Here is a 26,402-nt window from a genome sequence, read left to right on the forward strand (position 1 = left end):
TCAACTCCCATTAGTTACTAGTAGTAGCTTTTAAAATGTGTTTTCTGAGCTGCTGCCTGTCTTGGCAGCCTGAAATACAAACAGTGTTAGACTCAAAGGATGTAATGTCAGTGCTTTTTAGCAATATATATGTATATAAAGATATATCTTCCTTTTAGTGGTTATTACCTTGATAGCACAGTTCTATGCCTAGAGGATGAAGCAGCTGGTGGTAAGATATGGTAACATTCATTTCTATGTTGTTGACTCAAGTCTAGCCTGGGTTAGCAACAGAGAAAGGTCATTGCCCTACCACACATTTATTCAGGCCTTTTTTGATTAACTTGGCTGTCTGAAAAAAAAAAAAAATTAGAAAAGAAAGCTGAAAAAAAGGGGCTTTGAAATCAATTGCTTCTTAAATAACAATATATTGAAACTTCTGTATGTGATTTGTGTAAAATTTTGTTAACTGAAAAAAAAATTCTAGTGAGGTGTCTTCTTCTAACAGTTTTCTACATGTTTAATAATCCCTCTTTTGAATGCCAAGATGGTTTTCCTCGTGCTCTGCTCTTGCATATTGCAAAAGGATAAACCAGCATACACCACATTTTTTGAGTGCTGATTCTTCTTTGTTGAATCCCTACAAAATAACCACATTTTAACTTCTGTCACTTTTCCATTCCCCTTTTTAGGAGAATTTGGAGAAGTGTGCAGCGGACGCCTGAAGCTGCCTTCCAAAAAGGAAATTTCAGTGGCCATCAAAACCCTGAAGGTTGGCTACACAGAGAAGCAGAGGAGGGACTTCCTGGGAGAAGCCAGCATCATGGGCCAGTTTGACCACCCCAACATCATCAGGCTGGAGGGAGTTGTCACCAAAAGTAAGGAATGGCAGGGACATCTGTGCATGGCAAGTGTCACGGAGCTGCCTTGCCTAAATAATTCTCTGATCTGCTGATCAGCCAAAGAAAAGCAAGAGTGAATTATGAATGAAGCATCCAGGTGTATGCTCTGCAAAAAGCTCAATAATAAATTGGCAGGTTTAATAAACTCCAGAGTCACAAATGGCTCCAAAAGAGCACTGGGTGATGATCTGGGTCAGAGTTGTGGAGTCTGATGGGCTGAGGCTTCCTGCTCTGAATTAAACTGTGCTCTGCTTTCAGCTAAATCATGAGACTTGTCATTAGCACTAATTAATGAACAGCCTACCTGGGACAACAATGTGTCCTAGTGAATTATTAAATAAGGCCAAACTTTTGTCCTAGATGGGAAATAATCCATGGGATATTCAATATGTACCAGCATGAGACATTTGAAAGCTCCAGAATTCAAACATCTTGGTAAAAATCTCAAAAAAGAACTCTTGAGGATTTAATCTGTCAGTAGTAAAATTAGTTTTATCTCTGTCCTTATATATATGTTAACTTAAATGCTTTTTCTAAATCTGCTTTTGGGTGATCTTCTTAATGGTTTGGTTGGGTTTTTTTCCTTTTTGTTTTTCTTTGTTTGGTTGTTTTTTTTGTTTTTTTAGGGTTTTTTTTTTTGTTTTGTTTTGTTAAACATATTCTTGGTCTTTGTTTATGGTAACAAAAATTTAACTGAAACCTCCATGTACACGTGGTACCTTCCTGGAAAAGTAATTTATTTCAACAACCCTCTTCAGCCACACTTTCTACATTTCCACTGAAGAATGAAGTGATACATTTAGTGATCAGATTTATCTATCTACGTTAGTTATTAAGGGGGAGATCAATAATATTTTATATGAGGCAAGCTTAAGAAAAAAACAACCAAAAAAAAGGAGTGCTACAAGATTTCAGTGCTGTCAAAGCAGCTCTTTGCCACTTCAGTGCTTGGAATTTGCTGAGGATGTTTCTAGTTTAACTGGACAGAAACATACCAAATACTTTGGGTTTAAATAGTTGATTTTATTAGTTTTAAGAAAATTTTGGGTTTTAATTGTGTGATTCAAAGTTTCACAGGGATGGGTATGAAAAGATTTCATAGCAGACTGCTGAAAAGTGTAAGAAATTAAAACCCCACCAGAATATGTCTAAAAGTCACTAGTGAAAGGTATGTAAAACACTATATGTTATGAAGAGCCATAATTATAATAATTACAATGCCTTCTCTGTGTGTGGTTCATGAAAGTCTATTTTGCTGATTTCAATAACAAAGAATTATTGTTTATCTTAGGTCTCACAGTCCTATTAGGAAAGGTCTGCCTGCATAAATTGAGCTTTATCTCCTGCTTTGTAGTGACATGTTTTGTAGAGTCAGAATAAGATTTGCAGTCACAAAATCACTTGAAACACCAACATCAGTCTGCACACAGCTGAGCTAAAATCTATTTGTTACATTTTCTATTCCTGGAGCACTGAGACAATAATCCAATTTCTGTACATGCAGGAATTTGTGTGTTGTTCTTGAATGTGCATTGCTAATTCTCTCTGTATTCTGTGTAAGTGACTTTTAGTGAGTTTGCCACTCAGGTGTTTTTATTCACAGCACTGCTGTGTGCTTTGGGGGGCTGGGGAGGAGATCAGGGGAGCAAACTGAATATTCCCAGCTGAAGTAGAACCTCAGGGGTACAGCACCCTCTCAGAAATCTGCTCTGGTGCTATTTGTCTCCATTTCACTGGGCAAAAGTACATGGCACAAAGTAAATATAATAATAAATACAATTGTTTGCTTTATTAAACATTCTGCAGGGTGATAAGAAGGACAAGAAGCTTGTGGGTTTGGACTTTTTTTGTTTGGATTTCTTTTTTAACAAATCAATCACCACATCAGGCTCCCAGCCTCACCTCCAGTGCAGAATTGTTCCTCTGCTCCTCGTGGATCTCTGTCCTGCATTTCCCAGCTGCTGCCCTGCACTCTTGGGCACAGTATTAATAACCACACACATATTCTGCTTAGTTTACCAATAATTTACAGCAATTTGTAGCCTGCTATTATAATAAACCAGGGCAATGCTGTTGACACAACTTGTTATCATTTATAAACAGCCATGCTTTGAGGGTTCTTTTAAAACTTCAGAGCATGTGCTCCTTATTATGGGCAAATTTCCAACTGAATGAGAGGGAAACCCTGCACTGGAGGCTTTTGGTGTGTGGGTGAGCAAGGCAGGAAGATGCTCCTGCAATAATTTGGGAGATGTATTTCTTACTCTAGTTTAAGTTCTTCTGATAAGTCTCCTAAAATTGCCTGAGTTTGTACAGAAACCAGGCACCTGTCTCCTGGCTTCAAAGTGCAGGGCAAAGTAAATTGATTTATCCTAGAAAGTTTTGGATAACCCTGTACTTGAAAGGTCCAGCAGCATATTCTGTGTGTTGGCAGAAATCCCTTTGAATTCATGTTAGACACAGAGTGCAAGTAAAATACTTTAACTTTGTATTTCTGGCTGGCAAAACTAAGTATAAATAGGTTTTTTGTTTGAGCTTTTACACTGTTAGATCTCATACCTGTATCATCTCTTACATCATTCAAAATTAGTATTTTGCATACAGAATTTCCTACTGGTGAATGGATGACAGTCAATTACTTGTTAGTGTGACTCCCACAGTGTAACACATCATTTGTATTACAGAAAGAAGATATTTGAAGTTATTAATTCATAATGTTCTTCTTGTATTAAACTCATTCTTTGAAATGAATGAGTTTTTGTTTCTCCTCTAAGATTTCCATTTGGTAGAAGCAGTATTTTTAGAAAAGCAAGCAAACAAAAAGTTGTTAGCATTTGCTTGGCTTTTTTAATGGCTTTCTTGTTAAACTGGGTACCTTTTTCAAGCCTCATGCTGTTCAATTTTAAAAGCTAAAATTTCACCATGCCCACTATACAATATGCAGGCCTTTGTCCTTCTTTTATGGTCAGATGCCTTCCTCTATTTTATGTGCAATAATAATTCATCTCCTTAAATAACTTCATGCTCTTACCCACCTTTCTCTCTTCCACAAAGAGAAAATAAGCAAAGCTTTAGTAAATATTATGAAATAATAAAGTCCATATGATGGTAAAATATTAGCAGGGCAATGACCTTGGTCTGAAAACTTCCCTGTCATCACATTAATTTTTGCATTAGTTTGTCTCCAGCATGTCAGAGCTGCATATAAAATCTTGGTTGTGTCACAAAATGCCTTGGGGTGGAAAGAATGGTTTCAAAAACTGGTCTGAAAATGTCTGGGTGAGTTTTGGGAAATATTAAAGGCTTTCCAAAGAAGTTTGCCATTGCCCCGTGGGTGCAGCATGTTCAGGTCCCAGCTGTGTCCAAGTTTGTGCTGTCAGGGATCCCCCCACAGAGGGAAGGAGTGCCTGAAGGAGGAAATGCCCATCTATCTTACAGCTCTGCTTCTCTTCCCAGTGCCCTGGGGTTTTATTGTGCACCTTCCTTCCCACCTTTATCTGCACCCAGCCTCAGTTTGCTCACACAGCTTTTGCTTCCTTTCTAAATGTAAAAATTATCCTTGGGGTTAGGAAGGTTTGGGCACATTCCTGAAGTGCTTGGATTTGCTGTTTGTGTTCCAGTGTGTTCCTCTGAAAGTCCTGACCCCTGTGCTCTATTTTCAGGTAAACCAGTTATGATTGTTACTGAATACATGGAGAATGGTTCCTTGGACAGCTTCCTACGAGTAAGTGCAACAGGAAACTGAATGGGGCAGAAGTGACTCTTATTCTGGGCTTCTTATGGTTTACTGCCACTCTTTATTTTCCTTTTATTTATTTATTCATTTATTTATTTATTCCTTTCTTTTCGTTTGGGTTTGTGAGCATCGTGATGTGCTCAGAAAGCCACGTAGGGATCTGCTGGCCCATTTGCAGTAAGCATTATGCCAAAAGTTGGACAATTTTGGTATGTTAAATCTATCAAAAAGGAGCAAAGTGAAACAGCACACAAAAATGGGGACTGTTTTTCTGGAGGCTGAATTATGACTGCAATCCAGTTATGCTTATTGGTTGGCAGCCTCTGTGTCTAAGCAAGAGATTTTCAAAATGAATGGATTTGTGGAAGTTTTATCAGTAATGAAAAGTTGAGAGAATAGCCCCATACCTGAGGATGTTAGAAATGTTTAGCTAGCAAAGTTTATTGGCCTGTTTTCTTTCTCCAGCCTTAGACATCCTAATGCTGTGGCTGATTTATCTTTGTTTTCTGTCAAAGTTGGTAGTGAGCCTAAAAAAATTAGAACGCTCCCTGTGTCACCGAGATTTACTTGTGGCAAAACAAGGAGTGTAGGAGAAATGAAATCCCATCTGAGGGGAAACACTGGTTTAATTTTAATTTGTTAGGGCAAACTCAGCTTTGGCTGGGAGACTGCTTTGGTTCTGCCACGGTTGAATGACATTATCCCCCAAATTCATAACATTGAACTAGACATTTAACCCCAAAAGGGGATAGATTGTCAACCTGAGTTTCACTATGTACTATATATGTTATGGTGTCCACTGGAGCATGTAAAATGCATATAAATAATGTGTCAGTATAGCTGAATGAAATATCTCTGTACTGAACTATATATATTTTGTTTAGGCTTGAAATCCTTGAAGAGAGCCCTGAGGAAAGGAGAATAATTTCTGACTGCACAGAACAGTTGTTCAGCTTGTTCTTTCATTTTAGTGTGATTTTTTTTTTTTTACTACTCTTGTGTGGAAACATAGATAAGAACCTTGTGACTCATTAATATCACAGGCCACTCAGGCCATATAACCCTTTTTATGAATGCCTTTTGGAACTACTTAGTTTGCTTTCCCCATTGCCATTGAAAGGCTCTCTGAGCATCTGATTGTGTTCATGGTTAGAAACCTTCTGGTTTTTAGCTAAATCTTTTCCAGAGACTGTATAAAATTCTCTTGTGTTGGCTCTGATAAAAAAGAGACAGACAACTGCTAAGAAACTTTTAAAATAATTGATTTCTCCATGAAGGGGAATTCTGAGAGATTCTTTAAGTGACCACTGTGTCATATAATTGTCCAATGTTTACAGTGCTAATATCACCCCCAAGAACAGTAATCAAAAATGAAAAATGGATGCAATCAGTCTGGCAGGCTGATTGATGTCAGATCACCTCTCGTGGCAGAGCCAGCTCCCCTGTATTTAATAAAATTCCAGAAGCAGCAGCACGAGGAGTTGGAGAGCTGCCCATGAGGATACATTTACAGCACTGGGGAATTCATCTGAGAGCTGCACTACAGCAAATGCTGTCCTATTGTCTGTATATCCATATCTCAATATCAAAAGTAGATGTTAACAAACAGGATTCATAACAGTTGGGAGATTTAAAATTATGCCCAGAAGTAAGTGATTAGAAATATATCCAACTAACGGTTTCTAGGCTAAGTCATAATGTGTTTCAGTAATTTTTTGTGTTCCTGAAGTTGAGGAAAATTTTAAGAAATGAGTTAAAAAGTAATGGAATTTGAAAGTCACTGACTCAGATCAGCATTTGCTTTTGTTAAATGAATTTCTTGTGTAATAGAAAACTTTCATTAGGCCATTGGGGAAGGCTTGGATTTTCACTAGAAAATCCTGTGGCCTTCCAGGGAAGTTGGACATCTGTTGCTGTAATGTTCTGACACTCCAGTCTCAGGAGCACACACACAGCTTGGATTTATGTGTCCCGTCTAGGAAATTAAAACTCTGATGACAGCAAGAAAGGAAAAAACGAATTTTGATCTGAATTGCAAATCTGTCCCCTTCCCCCAGCTGAGTGGGAGATCAACACAGTTCCACATTTAAATGTGACATTTAATCACAACGCCTGACTCACAAACCCCTCACTCCAGCGCCTTCCAGGGCGCCACCAAAAACTCCGTGCCAGGAGCAGCACGAGCAGCCCCTGAGGCGCTGTTTGGATGTTTTGCAGAAGCATGATGCCCAGTTCACAGTGATCCAGCTGGTGGGGATGCTGAGGGGGATCGCCTCTGGCATGAAGTACCTGTCGGACATGGGCTACGTGCACCGCGACCTGGCCGCGCGCAACATCCTCATCAACAGCAACCTGGTCTGCAAAGTCTCCGACTTCGGCCTCTCCCGTGTGCTGGAGGATGACCCAGAGGCTGCCTACACCACCAGGGTGAGTCCCTGCGTGCCTCTGCCCTTTTGGAATCCCTGCTGGTTGTGGCAAAGGCTGGGATCTGGTGGAAATCTGTTGGGAAAGATGAGACAGGGAAATCTTGCCCAGATTCTAAAACCGTAACCAAAATTGGAATGAAAGCCACTTTTGGGATGCCAAGCCTTAGTCACTGAATTATGAAACAATAGGATGGCCCCTGAAGGCAATCCCCTCTTAATTATACAATGCCATCAGCCAGAGAGCAACTCCAAACGTCACAAAATCTTGCCAGGGTCCAAAGATTAGATCTTAGAGTTTAAAATGTAACACATTATGCTAATATAAGGATTCCTATAGGCTGCATGTAAATGCTATAGAATTTGTATTTTGTATTAGATTGGTTAGTGGAAATTAGAATATTCATCATGGAAGAAGATTTATTGTATTGCAAATGGGAAATCTCTCTCTTGCTCTTCTTCTTGCTCTCTTCTCCCTCTTCTCTCTCTCTCTCTTCTCCTTACTCACTCTCTTTACCCTCCCTCCTGCTCTCTCTTCTCCCTCTTACACTTTTTACTCTCCTGCCTTTGCCCTTTCTCACCCCCCTCTCACTCCTGGTATTACTCAGTGCTGCAGCTAGCAACACTCAGTAAGACTTTATGTTCTTTCCCTCGTTACAATAAACTACAACTGTAACTTTCAGCATGTACAGAGCCTTGAGTTGTGTCCCCCACTGTCTATCCCGCAGAAATCTGAAATCCGAGGCTCTTTGCAGAGGGCAGGCAGTCCTGTGTGCCCAGGGATGCTCAATAAACCAGAAGCTCATCACAGTTATTTTTAAGTTCATGTCTCTGAGAAAATAGAAAATGTATATGGATTGTGTTGGTAGACTACTTTCCTTAGACTATGCAAAATTCTTGGCTCAGTCTCTTCTGGATCTGCAAAGGAGTGAATATCACAATTAAGGCCTGAGTTCTTTTGGCACACAGTAATTTAAGCCTTCATGTGTGCTTTGAGCAGGTTTAGTTAAATCAGCACTGCTGATTTAGCTCCCACACAGTAAAAAAAAAATTCCACCCATCAAATTTTTTGTGGTTTCTAGTATGACAGGACATGTCTGACTAGAGCTATCCCTGTTCTTCAAGTGTGTATCATTCATACCTGCTCTTGTACCTCTAACTGAGTCAACACTTGAGTAGAACATAAAAAATACACATCTGATTATCACCCTGAAAAACACTTCCAATTTTTTTTTGGAAGTCTTTAGCTTTATGTATATATGGATATCTGGTTGCTCATTTTCATGCTATTTAAAGTGGATTTTTTTAACTTTACAAGAAGTGACATTAACATCCACTATCTTAGTCGAGTGTAATTTGCATTGCTCACACTAATCACCTCATCTTCACTGTACAAACCAGGTTACAGTGTATCAGCATAACCTTCATATGGGTTTTCTAAGGTTTCCTTCATTCCTGAACACTGACAGGAGCAATCAATAATAATTTTAGTAGTTTACATGCTGCCTTCTTCATGATTGAAATAAAATAACATGTGAGAAATGAGTAAAGAAATGGCAGTTTTCTTACACATTATATACAGACACATTAATAGATATGTATTTATCAATCATACCTCCATAATTTACCAGGCATAAAGACTCTATTCTTTACTTGACCTTCCAGTGTTTTCTTTGCCCTCTGATAAACTTTGTCATGGAGTTGGAAATATGCAATATATACCACTTTAGAAAACTGTCTGCAGAGATCTGTCATGGTTCATATAAAGAGACATTAGCAGGAGAAAGCAGTTTTAATTCTCAGTAGAGTCACAGCATTAATAAATAAATATTCCTGGAATGCAAGAGTTCCTCAGTAGGAAATGGTCTGTGGTCCAGCCAGAGGTGTATTGCTGTGTCAGATCCTTGTTTGCTCTCTTCTTAAAATCAGCCTGAAAATGAAGCATTGGATGAACATTGAGGTGTCTGTGGGTGCACAGGGTGTCAGTGTTTTCAGCCAGTGAATTTCCTCTTCCTCTCCTCCTGCCACCTATTTTCTGAGCCTACCTGCCTATTTGCAATTAGATAGTGAGATCAGATGGGAAGAAACTCTTTTGTAAAGTGCAATCATCTGTTCAGTAAACTCTATCTGGCATTTATAGTGTGTGTGCAAACTGCTGCAGGAAGATGCTCAGAAAATTAAAACCTTCAAATGCAACTTAGGACAAATCTAATATTTTTTTTCAAGAGTTGTTGCTGTGAATATTGAATATTTGTTGCCTGTGCCACATGTTGGCTCTGGGAGAAGAACAAGGTTATTTGATATTAATCTTTTTTGCTCACATTTCCTTTGAAGTGAGTCTTACATAGATGTCAAGGGAGTGTTTCCAGGTGGGATGTTTGATCCCCAGCTGAAAAAAATGGGGACCACAGATGTGAAACATCTAGCACACTACACTAGCAGAGAGATGAACAGTTCATGTTTGTGCTGCTTGGGTGTTTCAAAAAACACAGGACCATTTCCTAGGCTTAGCACACTTTGCAGCCACTAATTATAGGACAAAGCCAAGACAAAAATAGTGCCACTGTTTAAAAATAATGGCATAATCTCACATTATATTGTCCCAAACTATTTCATGTCTTTAAAAGTAAAGCTTGATAAGAAGATATTTTTAAAAAAAACCTAAATTATAACTTAAATTTCAAACATTACAGTGTATTATATTGATGTGCTGCTGTTCTCCATCCCTTCCTACTCCCAGTTTTCCACTTAGTCTCAGTGGCACGAGGGAAATTTATAGAGTTAGCTGCCAAGATGGATGCTTTATCTATCTAGGCTCCTTATCTACCCCTATTTTCCACCTGTAAATGTCAAAGCCTGAGAGTGATTCCACTGCTTTAATTCATAATTGCAAGTCAGGACTGATGTACCCCCAAGGAGCCCAGCCAGGCTTTCAGTGCTCACCACTGAAATTTTATGTTGTGCTTTTCTCAGAAGCTGTGTCTGAAGCTTTGCAGAAAGGCAATGAACATTTTTCCTTTAATACATCAATAATTTATATTTCCTTTATATATCAATGCCTAATCTGTGATTTTCATGCTATTGTACCAGAAGCCTGAAGGACAATGCAACGATCACAAGTGCACCTGTGAAATACAGGGAATCAGGGGTTGGAAGGAACTTTCCTACCTGACAGGGTCACTTTTTTACCTCCTGAATTATTGTCACTGCCTTGGTACCACAAAAGGCTTTTGGCAGCCTGGGGTCTGCCTGCTTGCAGAAGCAGAAGCCAGCATGTGAATCAGGCTGACTGACTGTTTGGATTTTTTAATTTTTTCACAGTCTTTGTGCCTGAGGGGATGTGCTGTAATTATCTACATTCTCCATATCTGTTCCTTTTTAATTGAAACACTGAGATTGTATTAAAATTGTCATTGTCAAATGGATCCAGTTTATCCTTATTATTTTTCAGATGTCTGTGTGACAAGTGGGTGGACTAATGACACAGTATGCAGTGGAAGTGAATTTAAGCAATCACAGTTGTAGAGGGACTGTAATTATGTCTCTCAGGGGCAATATTTGGGTAATCAGTAGATGAACTTTGACTATTTAAGCACATAGATACATCACCAGTATTCATGGAATTTTAATGTAAATGCAGCCCATGCTGGACAGAAATCAGTTGGATTTTCTCTATATATGCAAAATCAAAGTGATACAGTCTGAATGTATTGAAGGGTATGGTAAAAAAGGAAACAAAACCCCATAAATTCTCTTGCCCCAAAGCACAGAGGAGAGGAGCAGTGTTCTGTCATCACTGGCTACTCAAAGAGGGGATGATTTCAATATAAAACATTCATTAGTAAGGGACTGACAAGCAGCATCTGATAATTTCAGGTGTGTTAGAAGGTAAAACAGGCTCATCTCACTCACATGAATCTGTCTTGTTCTGTACAATTAAGATATCTCCTGGACTCACTCCTAAGTCCTGGAATATTGAATGAATGTCAGGCTTTTATTTTCAGCTTTTCCTGCAAAGTCCTTCTGGTGATTCAGCTAGAATCCATTTTTCTTGATTCTCTTCTCCCTGGGCCTGTGGCTTAGGTGCCTGTGGCTGTCACCCTGTAACAGATCATAAATCAGAATATTGGAATGGGTTCTGAAGTCCTGGGAGCAGCTGCCTTGTGCTGGAGTGCCAGACATGCCAGAAATAAATTGAGAACTTCATTGACTTCAGATGAATTATGCTGGAGAGCCAGATACTGCAGGAAGAGCAGCTCCATCTATGGAAGATAAAATTTTGGTTGCTGCTGGCTCACTGATTTCCAGCCCTGAGAGAGGTTCTCTGACCTAGACTGCCTGGGATTTGGAGCTGCAATAACAAACTCCTACAATTTCTAACACCAAAGCTGGCTTTCTGCTCAAGTTTGGTGAACCTGGCTTTATGATGAGCATGGCCTTAAAGGGATACCATGACAAAAAAATTTATAAAAACTTTATTTCTCTTCAGGAAATAATCGGAAAATATATTGCTGTTCTTGTTCTCAAACTATTCCAAAAAAAGAATCAGCAAAATCCCTTTTTAAAAATAATTATGACATTTTTATGGCAAACTGGGGAGCAGAAGAGCAAAATTACACTTTTGGACTCTGTCCAGTGGCAGTTGATTTCTTTTTTAAACTACATTTTAATTAATATTTTTTGTCTTATTTATGGCAATGCTATGTGTATCTGCAGGTTTCTATAGGATTACAGCTGAGATTTAGCAAAGAAAATTTGAAAGCCATTGCCTCACACTCATTGTAATAAGAATAAATGCTCCCAAAATGTGAGGAGACCAATTAATGTCTTCTTTTTTATTTTTTTTTTTTTTTTTTTTGTAAATGTGTTTGTCCAATTGCATAAATTACTTTTTACATAAGATTATAAAGACCTTCTATGCAATATGAAAATCCTGCCCTTGTCTAGTGGGAGATGTCTGACTCTTCTTTGTTGATGCAAATTTAGGATATGGCTTTCCCCCAGGATTTATGTTCTTTATTGAAAAGCAGGGCTCACTTCTAGCCTAGAAAACAGAGAGATTGATTTCTTTATCAGCCTCACATCTAAAACTGTAAGTGGATTTGTTGTGAAAACATGAGGCTACAGGAGAGCTTTCCTTGTTTCATGGCTGGGGCTTGGACTTGCTGAGGGCCCCTGGACACTTGTAAAGGGAGTTTATTAATTGAGTATGAGAAAAACAAAGTCATTTTTATGTTCTTGGTACTGTTCTGGAGCAGCACTGGGAATTGTGAATAGAGTTACAATGCATGGAAATACAATGTACTTTTTGTGACTAAAGAGCATCATCTAATAGATTAAATTTCAGGGGGAGAGAGAAAGAGAGATCAGGCTCTTTATCTGTCCTCAGTGATAAAACAGTGGTTTTCAGACACTCCAGTTTATTTTCTGTGTCCTATTTGCTGGTCTGCAAGCAATGTGGAAATTCAGTGTTTCCTGATTTTAAGGGTTGTGTATGAAATGAAGATTTGTCTTTTGGTGGGGAGCTCTGCTAAAGAAAATGGGATTCATGAAAACCATCTCCCTGACCTTTGCCAAGCCTCTAAGACTTACCTAGTGACATTTTGGAGGCCTAAATTGCAGTCTGAGTCAGGACTGCCTGTGCTTTTTATTCTTAATTTAATTTTGCAATATTAGCAATGAAAATTATGATTCTTCAGTGTAGTTAGACTGTATTTAGGTTTCTAATTAATACTAATGCCTGAATTTCTATTGTTAACCAAGCTAGTGAGTCTAAAGCTGGTGACTCTATAGCTACCCTCAGTGCAGGTACAGTTTATGGGAGTGTAGGCAAAGCAGTAAAATATTTAAATCTTTTTTTTTTCTTGCTGGTTACTCAGTGGAAGTAAGAGCACTCTCCCCACAGAGGTGGCTGTGAAGAGAGCTGTGTGACTGGGGTATAATGGGGGTGTCAGAAGCACTGCAAAGAGCTGGTCTGGTGTGAAATATTCAGATTATATTCTGTACATGTTGTGCATAACTGGGAGTGACTTTAAACTCTCACAGTTTTCTGTACTAAAACACATTCGCTCCAGAGTTGCCTTCAGGAACAACTTTTGTACTGCTGTATTTTAAAACTTTGTTTTCTCATGTGTGACTCTCAAAAAATTCTCTCAAAGCTGGCAACACCAGGAATTGTCTCTTTCCTCTAATTCTCACATTTTAGAAACTCAGCCTGAGGTTCCTTGTATGCAATTTATTAACTTGACCTGCAGCACCAAGTGGTGGCCATATCCAGAGAGAATGTTCCTCTCCCTACCATGTTAATTGTACTGGTAGCTTCAATTCCCTCCAAGTCTGGCATTTAATGATGGCTTGAGAGGAAAAAATGTCCAAGGCCACTCTCCCAGCTGACATTTTTGCACTCTTCCCTCTGCACAGATGACCCCATCTGAATCTGACTTTCAGCTGGAGGCTTGGCTTTAGTGAAATGAAGCAACATCAAGGCCCCTTATTTTCCTTGAATGCCCTGGAAAACCTGGTGAATCCATGCAGGTTCCACAACAAGGGAATTCACCTCAATGCCTTAAAGTCAGCCACATCCAGTCCTTGTGCTGTGGGTTATCAGCAAGGACCTTGGGCTGGGTTTTTCACCTTTAATGCTGTGTGACTGTCATGGCAGTTTCCAAACATTTCATGACTGAAAATCAACCAGATTTGATTTACCATTTACTCTTATCTGTGCAAGTTATGCTACACACACACATATATATATAATATATATATGTGTGTGTGTGTGTGTGTGGGTCTACAAAATATGTAGGCTGTACTGTGCTATATATCCATACTGTAAATAGATAAATCTGTGCCAAATCTACTAGATATCAGTAGATTTTGCACTGAAATGCACTTCACTCTCTCTTTTGCTCTTATGACAAACGGCAGCAGCATTTTCCAGCTTGCACTGGGTTATTTTACACCAATATCACGATAACTGAGAACCTCAGGGCTAAAATAATCAGCCCCACAGAACCATATTTGTGGCAGGACGGTGAGATGGGCTCTGTGGTTCTGTTTTGCCCCCAGGGGGGCAAGATTCCCATCCGATGGACCAGCCCAGAGGCGATTGCCTACCGCAAGTTCACGTCGGCCAGCGACGCCTGGAGCTACGGGATCGTCCTCTGGGAGGTGATGTCCTATGGGGAGAGACCCTACTGGGAGATGTCCAACCAGGATGTGAGTAAACTGCTGTCTGGGTCGTGTCCTAGCTCTGAAAGGAGGGCCAGGTGGCCCCGAGTTCTTGGTGGTGACACTGAATAAGGTGTGGAGGTGAAAATCGCCGGATTTCCCCAATCGAGTAAAAGTTCATTAGAAATCCAAAAAATCTTTATAGCAGAGTGATTTGGAGCTCTGAAGGAGCAGAGTAGAGCATTTTATCCCATTGGTGGTTTTCTGTAAGATGCAAATAATTCCACTGCAATGAGGTCATTGCCTTTTACATTCCTTAGCTCCTTGTTAGAAAACCCTCCCAAATGTCTGTTGATCCCCTTTGGTTCCACTTGTGTAATATTCTATAGAAGTTGTTCTGTAAATGTCAAATGCACAGAATAAATTGCTCTTGGCACTTGTGAAAAAGAGAAGCAAAGCATTTCTGCTAAGAGTTTAATGAAACCAAAATGCTTCTGGAAGTAATCAATGGATAAAATAGAGGAGGAGAGTGATCTGATTAGACTTCCAATACAGGTTTCTTTGTAACATTAGTAAACTGTCCAACCCTGCAATCCAAATGATTAATGGAGTTCTCCCAGTATTTTTTAAAGAAGCATAACATTTCCCCAAAGCAGATTTTTTATTATATCTAGTTTGGGTTTTCTTTCTGTTGTTTTATTAATTTTAGATTTATTCCACAGGAGTTTCTTATGGACCAAATTTTGTGGAGTGCAGTCACTCACACAAATAGATTTTCCAAGGAGCTTATGTATATTGTTAGTAGTTCTAAAGTAAAATAAGTCAGCAACATAGTTGTAGTCAAACATTTTTCTGTACTACTTTATGTTAAAGAAGGAAAAGGAGGAGAAAACTTCCTTTTAAATAGGTACCTCTGCAACCCAAGTGTCTGCAGAAAACTATGCATTTATTTTAATTGGTAATGAATGTTTTTGTGGAGATTAATGTACCCTGTTGTGCAGACTGATATATTAGTGGAATGCCTTTAATAATATCCCATTAAAATCCAAAATGGAAGGATTAACCTATTTATGTGCCTCTCCTTCATGGCTGCTTAAACCATTAACTGTTCTCTTGTCCTTGTTCTGATTCAGAATTTATTCTGCTTTTCAATTAATTGATCCAGATGAAAGGGAAAGATTAACAGGATATGGCTTTATCATTTTTTATGTTGAATACATTGGGGATTTTTATTCATGGGGCAATAGATACTGTAGGCCTGATCAAGAGGTGTTAGATTCCAGTGGATTAAAAAGCTTCTGGACATAATAAATTCTGAAGCAATCTTGGTTTTGTGTGTGTCAATCTGTAAAAATTATTGAAAATCTAGACAAACATTATCAATCTAGGCAAATTATAAGGAATTGGGCTTGCACTGCCTAGTAGAAAGTGTAGAGTTATCCATGAGACAAGTTTTAAAAACATCTTGTGGCCCTGTGACATCATCCACAAGACCTTTTGTCTGTTGGTTCAGGACAGCATAGAGGGGGCAGGTTGATTTTTCAGCAGGGTAGGTTGTTTTGAGCTCAGTGTCCACTGGAGGATGTGGAAAGGTTGTTTTTTCTGCTGTGGAAAGCATGTGTTGCTAAGGGCAATCAGAGGAGGGACATCCAAGCTCTTTTGAAGTTTGGCATGCTTAAACAAGCACTTGCTAACTTGGCTTTTGTTTATGGATTTGGTTCAGCTGAGTGTGAGCTGCTGGGACCCTCTGCACACACTCACCTTCTTCAAAGTCACACTCTGCCCCTCAGCTCCCCTTCCTGCATCCTGACCTGCTGGCAGGTTTGCTTTGCAGATAAAGGGGAGGCATGGCAGGACAGGACAATTAGTGCACAAGCAGGTTTGTTTGAACACAGGATGTCCACGTGAACGCCCTGTAAGGCACAGCTGATAAAAACCAAGCTGCTGTCAAGTGCTGCCTTTAATTCTCCCCACATTTCCTCCTTGTGCAGGTGATTAAGGCTGTGGATGAAGGGTACCGCTTGCCACCTCCCATGGACTGCCCAGCTGCCTTGTATCAGCTGATGCTGGACTGCTGGCAGAAGGACAGGAACAACAGGCCCAAGTTTGAGCAGATTGTCAGCATCCTGGACAAGCTGATCCGTAATCCCAGCAGCCTGAAAATCATCACCAACGCCGCCGCAAGGTGACACCACATTTATATTGCTGGTGGACCCCTTTGGCTCCTCCAGCTCCTGTCATTAGCATTTGTTTGCTCTCCTTACTGCCTCCTCACCTTTTAACTGTATTAGAAGGATTTAATATTACTGGTTTTATTATTGTTTTTATTAATTATTTGCTATTATTTATCCAGCTTGTGAAAGATTTTTATGCTAAGGCTATGAAACCCACTGTAAGAGCAGAGTTTTGTGAGAAAAACATATCTGGCAGATTTGGCCATCATGTGCTTTTCCTTTTCCTTCTGCCCTTTGGTGGTGTTTTAAGTGCTCAGTGTTTCACAGGTTACAGCCAGCCTTGTTCCTAAGTATCTTTCTGAATTGGATCCAAATACACTTATGCTCTTCTCTGACAAGTCATGTTAACTTTAATCATATGAATAATCTTTTTTTTTTTCTTTCAGTAGTGCTCACATAGCTAAAAATGCACTTACACTCTTTCTTAGATCAATGTGTTAACTAGGAATTAATTTTCAACCTGTGCAATGTTCCTCATTGCATTAAAAACATTCATTTTTAATCCTGGGTTTTCAACACTCTCTGGAACATCATCACTGTGATGAGATAAGAATTATCTCATTGAGAGAGAGCAGCTGAAGAGTGTGTTGACACCTGAGGGCATAATGAAGATGTGGTGAAAGAAGAGCTTTAGTTAAGTAGGGTTAAAGAGAATTGGTTTGTACAATGCACAAAATGTCATACTCTTACTGAAGGAGTGTAAAAGATGTAAAATTACTTTTAGCATGAATGGTGGTGCCAAATCCTCTGCAAAGCAGGCAGAGTCAGGGAGAAAAGCACTCAGCTCCTCTGCTGCTTCAACCCCAGGCATGGAGGCTGTTCTGCATTTCACTGGGCGAGAGAGCAGAGCCTGGCACGAGCCAATTTCAAAAGAAAACCTTCCTGTCAGAGCTTTCCCTGTGAGGCTGCACACTTCCCAGCATGGCAATGGAAGGGGAAGGCTGAGGGAAATGGAGCCAAGGCAGTGGGAAGAGCTGCATTGATCCTGCAGCCTGCTGTGCCACTGCCATGGACCCTGCCTCCTCCTTCCTGGCCCTGGCTTTGTCAGCTCCACACTGACCACTCTAATTACCTCCTGCTGCCATGCCAGAGGGGAGAAAAAGAGACAAGAGATGGGAGGAGAAAGGCAGGCATACTAATGGGGTCTGCTTTTAAAGTTTTATATTGAGAAAAGATGGCTCGCATAAAATTATGTTTCAGTAATTTTGCTTGGTGAGTCTTTAACACACAGGAAACCAACATGCTTACACAAGCAATTAGTTCTAGGAGTGACAGAAAAAATCAACCAATCAAACAAAAAAAAAAAGGCAACACATTTTTGGGAATAGCACCAAACTGTTTAAACACTATTTTCTCAGTCAAGTACAACACCAAACACCTTGCACCACATGTGGCAAATCATTGGTGCAAAGAATTATTTTCTAGGGATATGCTGCAGCAATCTGATGACTAGAGGAGTTGGAAATCACAACTATCTTGTTTGGGTTTGGAGATTTGATTGCAGAAACCAGGGCTGCATGTTTTTCATTCCAAACAGGAGCAAAATGCTGCCTGCTTGTGATCCTTCCAGTTACAGATTTGAGCCACAGCAGAGATGAAAACAACGGGGAACCTTAATTTCCAGTTACCTGTTCACAGCCAGTAGAAGCTGCTGTCCTCTGAATGGAGGCTAAATTCAGTCTGAGCACTGCTGGGCTCTGTGCAGGAGCTGCACAGGGGCTGCTGTTCCTGCTGTGCTCTCTGTGCTGCTGTTCCATCCTGTTTCAGAGGCACAGAGGCTGCACATCCCAACACAGTGCCACGCTCCCTGCTCCTGGGAGGGAAGGAAGGAGGCTGCTGCAAGGCTGGGAGCTTCTCCCAGCTGCTTTAGGTGAGCTCTCAGTGAAAGGCTCCTCCTGCTGCTGCTTTCCCTTTGATTCAGAGCGTGTTTCTGAGGAGGGCAGAATCAAAGGAGATTTTATTCCTTCCTCCCCTCCCAGTTACCCTTCCACTGCCACATCCCTGCACATTCCCAGGCAGTGCAGCCTCTCTGCCTTTCAGCTCCTCACTCCCTGGGGACACCCAGGGCTCTGTGGGGTCCCAGCAAGGGTGAGCCCTTTCCTGAAGGAGCTTCTTGCAGTTCAGGGAACGTGTGATCTGTGATCTCTGCATCCCACACTGCCAGTGTCTGCAGGCTGCCCTTAAACACAGCCACATACACACACAACTGAGGCAGTCCTGTGCCAATCTTTGTCAAAGCAGACTGATCTCAAACCTCAGACTAACCTTAGGCAGGGCTGAACCTGCAGCCCCCCTGGTGTCCTGCAGAGAGGCACTGGTGGCAGGGAACAGCCCCTGCTGCTGGTGGCCAGGCACTGAGCCTGGAGGTTCAGCACTGCTCTTTGACAGACTGACAGAGAAAAATGAGACAGAAAAATGAGCAGTGAGACTTAAAATGGGGTGGGGCCTTGCCCTAGCAGGATTGTGTTACTGATACTGGAGGGCTGAGAGTCAGGGCAGCTCCTGGAGAAGGGGACACAGAGGGATGGCAGAGAGGGACAGGACACATGAGTGCAGGGGAGCACTCAGGGGCTCAGCCCCAGTGCTCTGGGGACTGCCCTGGCTCCAGTGGCTGCTCTCAGCTGTTACTGGAGGCTGCAGCACTCCCACACCGCCCCTCCCCAGCCCATAATAAGCAATTAATCTCAGTTACAGAGGTCCCAGCTCTCTTTTAGCTGTGTCTGTGGTGCTACTGGAGGAGTGCTGCAGCTTGCTGCCCACCATCTGCTCCTAGGTGCTCAGAATGTACTCGCCTGGGGGAAATGTTTAACCTGACAGATGCAAAATCTGCCTCTTCTTACAGATTTTGGGGCTGATGTTTGTATAAAATAGTCACAGCACTGTGTATCCTATTTAGACAGCATATTTCTGGAGGTGCATGGGGTATCCCTGTCCTCTGGGTGCTGGTTGCTGTGCACTGACCTGCACTGACATCTGATTCCAGCCAGGCAGGTTTTACACCAATACCTCACAGAACAGGAGTCAAAACCTTCAATTCTCCCTTTCCTTTAAAGTTTTCAATCCCTTTAGGCCACTCCATGCTGTCTAATCATTTCTTGCTACCCGAGGGGATGTTTTTATCCTTATTGATCATTGCTTTGCAGACCATTCTGTGTGCCTTTGAACCTTACTCTGCCAGAAGGTTTTTGTAGCCTCAGCAAACGCTCCATCATACCTTTCCTGGTGTTGTGTTTCATCTCAGATTCACGTGAAAATTCCCTTTCTGTTCCTTGTACAGTACAGAGCATGGCTGATTTCTTTCTCACCTGTCAAAATTCATTTTTTAATCAGATGGGCACCTTGGGCTCTTGCTAACAGGACCTGCACTGGGTCTGGGCACGTGGGTTTTTGTGTCCCTTAGGCTGCCTGGAGTTAACCAGCTCTGTAAGGGGCTGGAGGAGCAGAACTCACTACAAGCCATGTGGTTTTCTAAAGCACAATCTCATGATATTTTCATTTGATTTATGTCTTGCTGTTCTTTCCTGTTTTCTGAACACGATGTTCATTTTTCTAACACAGTCCTTAGGTTGTTTGGATATCTTTAGGGTGGAAGTGAGTTCATTGTTCTTCCAGTTTTGATCAATTTCATTATTTTTCCTCTGGAGCTTATTTTTTCTTCAGCCCACTGTGTATTACTTCACATTTGTGAACTTTTCATACAGATACAAAGCAGATGGAAACTTTTCTCAGCTTGGGTTGGGGAGTCAGAATCACTTCACCCACCTGCAAGCAAGTTGGTGAGGCTGGAATGGCTCTTAGCTGTTGTTTCTTTTGTGTGGGGGAAAAATGTAACTTGAGTCATGCAATTGGAAGTACTTGGTGTACACTGCAAACTCATGTTTGTTTTTTTTTTATCCATTTCACTTCTTTCACTGATTTATATTGATATTTTTTTTATTCTTACTTAGATTTCTGAATCTGAATTTTTATATATATATATATGTATATATTTACAATGCATATTACCATTTTCTGTATATGAATCTTACTCTTACAAGGCCATTTGCAAAAATGTAATTTTTCAAATTGCAGCGTAATTTAATATATTTAAATATATCAGTGTGTAATTTAATATATTTGTGTGTCCCAAAGCTGTCATAGTATAGTGTGATCTTGAGGTCTGAGGGTTGAGACACAGGATTCAGGCAGTGGCTGTTTTCCCATATTTACTGTGTGTGTTCACATCTGTGATGTAGGGGGGATTCAAATCATTTGGTCTTCATGAACCTATGAAATGGGAATAGCTGAGTTATTGCACAGCCCTCATTTGAAAGAAAATTTAATTTTTTTTTTCTGATTCCAGCATAAGACTTTTAGAAATTCTGGATTTCTGCCAGGCCTCTGATTGATTGCAAAACTGACACAGAATCTGCACAAAAAAATCCCAACCTGCTTCTGTGTTTGGTAGCATGAAAATAAGTGTATTGCTGCTGTTGTTTTTATTATTCAGAAGAATTTACATATTTAGAAGAAGAGGAAATAATTGTATTGCAAGGAAGGGGAGAAGAACCTAAGAGTTCAGAATATTTCAGAAAAATCATAGCTGAAATTCTTTTCATATAGCCCAGAAAATTTAGGGGGTCAGGCTCAGTTATTCTTCCTGATAAAAAAACATGTATGAATAATTAATTACTCATACATTCTTTTACATGTTAGCAAGTTGTTGGCAACTCTACCTTGATTTGCTTAAATTTGATGTGTTGTTTGAAACACTGGCTCAGGTAATTTCCTTGAGCAGTCTTTGCAAGAGCTGTTATTTGTGAGTAATTGTTAGCAAAGGTCACTGCTAAACACGTTCAGCTTTGTTGTCTCTGATTGTGCTGCTCTCACTGGTGTCATTCTCAGACATCCAGGGGCAGTGCTTACAATTTAAAATTCTAAATTTGCTCCTCACCAAGTTCATTTCCATTTAAAATCTGATAATTAGGCGGAAACACTCTATGTTCTAGCTTGGTAGGATTTTTATGAAAATCAAACTCAAAAGTGAACAGTGAGCAGGGCAAATTAAAAATTCAGACCTGCTCCTTTTTGCTGCACAATTCAAGCCTTGTTTTTCCAGAAATATTTGCAATGAAATTACTGTTTAGATTGGCTGAACACTTTGTTGAGAAGTTCCTTTTTTTTGACACTCAGGTCAGAAGGCTTCAGATGCTTGACATATATTGCTGACCTGCTGTAATATTGTTTGTTTGCTTCTCCCTGTTAAGAACTTCCAGGATGGAAGAGAGGAGAAGATGTCAGTTTTCCTTGGATGTTGTCAGGGTTTTAACAATGGGGTTTGAGTTTGGCCAAATGCTGTGGAGAGCAAAGTTCTGTGTGGATTTTAAGCTTCATTTAAAATCCAGCAACAACATAATCTGTGTCCTAAAGCCAGGCTGTTCACTCTAAAAGAATTCAAGTAATGTAAACTTAAAACTCCAGCTCTCTCTCTGAAGCCTGCTAAACATAAAATAGTGAATTTATGGAAGGTGGGGGGGAAAAAAGAAACTTAACTCCAAATCACAGAATGGAGCACAGTAAATCTGACTCCTCCGTGTCTAAACACAGTTTGGATTGTGCAGGGCTTAGACTGAGGAGGTTTTTAGGGACTTCATTCAGCTAGAGACAGAAAAGCTCTGTTTTCACCTGATTTCCCCCCAATCTTCATTACTGAGCCTGGGGCAGGCACTGCTCAGCCTTTGTCCCTCCAAGGCGAGTGGCTGGAAGGGAGCTGGGGCTGGCTGGGAGCAGGGACAGTAAAACACCTATTTGCACTTTCACACCTCTAATTTGCCTCCACTGGGTGAAACTCGGGCAGGAATTTACAGCAGGCTGGGTTGGATGCTGTATAATTCCAATAGAAAAGCAGCTGGCCTGATGGGGAGGGGAGGTTTTGCTGTTTATTGAGATTTCCAAGGCTTTTTTGTTCTGCTGCTCTCCTTAGTGGCAATTCCACACTGGGAATGCTGGAAAGAAGTGATAAAAGCAGAAATTAGTGGTGCCTAAGCTTTTTATATATTTCTCATATATTTGTGGCTTGGTAGATTTCTAATGCATGGCCATAGCTCCAGTACTTTTCCTGCCCTTTTCCCCTGGATTTTGGAGCAATCCAAAGAAGCTGACCTTCTAGACACGTCCCTGAAATATTGTTTGGATTAATAAAATAACCTTTATTCCAAGGAGAGAACTTACAATAATAAGAGGTGCAGAGAATCCCCTGGACCAGCTCTGAGGAGCTGACCCAGGGGTGGGTTACTAGGGCAGCTGAATCTCCTGTTAAATATCCTGATTAATTAACCTTATAATCACAGAAATTTGATTCTGGGTGTGCCCATCACCACTGGGACACCTGGAAGCTTCCAGATAAAAGTCTGCTTTTTACTTTTCTATTCTAACACTGATGCAAGGGGTTTTTCTCTTTTGATTATGGGCAACAGCAGTGCAGCCAAAAGTGAGATATAAAGGGAAGCTCTGCACAGCAAATGGTCGATTTTAACATTTTCAGAGCTTTATAAAGCATTTTTCTCTCTCTGTTCTGAGCAGCTTACAGACTGTCCTGACAATAATGAGTGGTTGGCATTGAGGGTCTGTCACCAGCTACACATCCCAGCAAATGGCCATGTGCCTGTATTTCCTTAAAAGCACAGCCTAAGCTGTGTTAGGAGGGAAAAAAACAAAAAAAAAACAGCAATGTGCTGAATTTACTTTTGCCTTTAGTGGTTTGGTGTTGGGAAAAAGTAAATGAAGGAGCATTGATACACCCAGGCATGTGATTTATTATCCCACCAACATGCTGAAAAATATGAGCACATTGAAAATCATGTTCTGAGGGGCAGCTAAGGAAGTAGAGAAGACTGAAGGATTGACCATTGGGACAATTGCTATTTTATTTATTTGCTATTTATTTATTTTATTTGCTTATTATCCTAGTGATGGTCATAAGTTGGGGTGGTTTTGGGGTGTTTTGGGATTTGTTTGTTTTTTCTAGGTTTTATTTGTTTTGTTTTTGGTTGGTTGGTTTTTTGTTTGTTTTGTGTGGGGTGTTTGTTTTGGTTTTTTTTTAATAACAATAGAGCTAGAAAACAATATTGATATTTAGAGAGGTGTACCATTTCTGCAGCCTCAGCTGCATTGTTCTTCCCTTTGGTTATTTGTGTTGCTCCTCTTCATTTCTCCAGCTCTCCTTTCCCTCCAAGGAGCAGCCCACAATATGCTTATTTGGAGAGTATGAAAAAAAGACATGAAAAAAAGACAGGAAAAAGCAAGTGTGCCCCCTTTAAGAGGTGAATTGTACTTTAGGGACTAAATTACCAATTCTGCTAAGAGCATGTTTAAAATGGGCATGAAGAGTTGGAACTCCAAAGATTTTTATCTTTAAGGTCCAGGGATAATCAAGTAAACAGAATAACTCTACTTCTCCTTGGCATGTCATTTATTTACTAGTTTCCTGTTGTGTGCATATGACTCTGATTCCTATAGAAGATAAAACTGAAATTTGCCTTCTCTGCCACTTGTTGGTTTTGGGGTTACTTTTCTCAAGAAATAAAATTCTTGTTAGGCCTGAATTCTGTGCTTCAGCTTTCCATAATCATAAAGCCCATAGGATTTTTGTTCCAACCAGGCTCAGGGAGCAATTTCACTTTACAAAATCAGCTTTTAATTACCTAAAATTTGCCACAGGAAATTACTTTATGTTTTTGGAGTAGGTTTTGGGTGGGTTTTTTTTTTAATGGTTTCCTCTTTAAAAGAAATTGGCTGTGGAAAAAGTGCAGATTTAAAAAACTGAAGGTTGGTTGTGCTGTTTGGAGGAATGGATGGAAAGAGAGAAGCTTCTACAGTACAAAGTCTGGGACTGTGTGTGCCCAGCTCCTCTGTCTGTTTGCAGAAGAAGTGGCAGGACATTTTCATTTTCTTTGTCTCAGTTCCTGGATTTTACAATTTAGTTTGTCTCTTTTTCTCCCCAGACAGCAACCAACCAGAGATGAGATTTTCCTGCTGTATTGGGAAGGGTTCTAAGGATGTTTTCTGAGCTTTTTCTTCTTAGTGCAGCAAATGTTCAAAAAGCTGTGCTAATGACAACACACCATAGTTCTCCTCACTGCAGATGGCTCAAAGGTTAATTCCAACTGCTAAAGTAATGGACACATCCAGGGAAATCTTCCAGCCACAGGATGGTTTGTAACTGGCATCTCACTGTTCAATTTGTCTCTCCAAACTGAGTCTTGCTGGTTTTTTGGGTTTTTCTGTTGTTTTTTTTTCAGGGCACCACATGTCAGTACATACAACTTTGTAGGTGCAGTAAATTCAACAACAGGGTGAGCAGGATAGAAAATCTTGCCATGACTGTCAAGAGATGATAGGAGAGGGTGTATTGTAGTCAAAGCAACAAAGTGAAAAGAGTTAAAAAACATAAAAAAAAATAAGAGAGGGGAGAGGAGAAAAGATGGAGAGAAATGTTCTATTCCACTTCCCCTGAGCAAACATGTAATTTCCATGATTTCCTTTTAATGGCTCTCCCTGAAGCTGGTGGGTACTGATTGATGGGGAGCTGTGGAGCTCAGGTGGAGCCCTGCAGGACATCCTCCCCAGCTGCAGGCTGAGCTCATGGCCCTCACCCCACACCCCACAGCAGCAATTTGGGCTCAGCCTCTGTCTGGGGCTGGCTCAGGGGAGAGCCTGGCAGGGTGTGCAGATGCTCTGCAGCCCAGCTCTCCACAGAGCTCCTGCTCGCTGATAAACAGCCCAGATGTCCTCTCTGAGCAGCAAAGGAACTCGTTTTTTGTTTGGAATCCTGCAAGAAGAAAAATGATACTTTACAGTGCTGGTTACTCTGAGGTCACTCACATTAAAATTAGGTCATTTTTTCTTGTCATGATGATACTTTGATCCAAGTAATAAACATAAAGGCTCTTCTGGGCCATTCTAATTCCTAATCCTGGAGACCTGTTCTATTTCAACTTGTTTATACTTTTTTTTTTCATTAGTGATTCTTGAGTCAGACCTTGTTTTATTAGACTTAAGTTAAAAAGGCATACTAGGCTGGGGGAAAAAAAAAAAATCTGTGCTTTATCACTAAGAACACTTCATAAATACTCTTAATTAATATCTTGGGATTCCAGACACTATACCCAGAAAACTATAAATAAAACCATTGGCTCTTCACAGGACAAACAGTAGTCAGTGAAATTCAGGCCTTACAGCTACTGATCAAAACTATCTTGGGGCTGATTCTCAAGCTGAGCCTTCAAAACTGGGCATCCTGTAGGTGACTAAGGTTTGGTGTGACCATGGCAGCAGTGCATGAAGTGAGCTGCTGTTCTGAGGACAGAGCAGCTTTCTGGTGTCTTGCTTTTCTTTCCATGGATGGTTGTTCCCAGCATGTGAAATTCAGGTTTGGTGTCAGTGATCACAGTCCTGGCTGGGCTCAAAAGCAGCAAAAGCTGCCCCATCAGGGACCTGGTGAAAAATGATTGTGTGTGCTTTGGAGTTAGGATTTTTAACCATCCAAGTAGCTCTTTAATTATGCCCTGCATTCCCAGAAGGGAGTGAATACTTTATTAACTTTCTGAGCCTGAAAGAAATCAGCTCATTGGTAACAATCAAATTGAATTGAAAACATCAGAAGTAAAAGGAGCTGTTTAAGATGTGGCCAGCACTAAAAATCATTGTTCTTTTCTCAACAGTGAAAGGTAAAAGTCTTGATGTAACTAATATTACTTGTGTACTGATGTGGTTCCAGGGCAAGTCAGGTGTGCTGCAAGGATGTGCTGTTGTGCTGCTGATTTTGATGAAACTTAAGGCATATTGGAATTGAGAAGGATTTGGATTTTCTAGGCTTCTTACGAGGTTAAAATCACTATCTTTAAATATGTAGTTCTCTTGGTGCCTTTAAAATCTCCTCCTACATATGTTTGTTCCAGTGATGAACAGAGATGACTTGGGT

At 40.5% G+C, this 26,402-nt stretch overlaps 1 protein-coding gene across 3 annotated transcripts in view; it reads left to right on the forward strand.

Annotated features, from left to right (window-relative positions):
- The window catches only part of EPHA3 (EPH receptor A3), a 176,752-nt gene that overhangs the window by 144,658 nt on the left and 5,692 nt on the right, over positions 1-26,402 (forward strand). For 2 of the 3 annotated variants that reach the window (XM_056495640.1, XM_056495633.1), the window contains exons 11-15: positions 672-857; positions 4,544-4,605; positions 6,835-7,044; positions 14,106-14,255; positions 16,199-16,392. In XM_056495640.1, coding sequence (XP_056351615.1) covers positions 672-857; positions 4,544-4,605; positions 6,835-7,044; positions 14,106-14,255; positions 16,199-16,392 — 802 coding nt within the window. Of the gene's footprint in view, positions 1-671; positions 858-4,543; positions 4,606-6,834; positions 7,045-14,105; positions 14,256-16,198; positions 16,397-26,402 lie in introns of those variants that run through there. The other variant, XM_056495649.1, reaches the window with a different exon arrangement.

Source organism: Oenanthe melanoleuca, chromosome 1 (genome assembly GCF_029582105.1).
Source record: "Oenanthe melanoleuca isolate GR-GAL-2019-014 chromosome 1, OMel1.0, whole genome shotgun sequence".
Lineage (NCBI taxonomy): Eukaryota > Metazoa > Chordata > Aves > Passeriformes > Muscicapidae > Oenanthe > Oenanthe melanoleuca.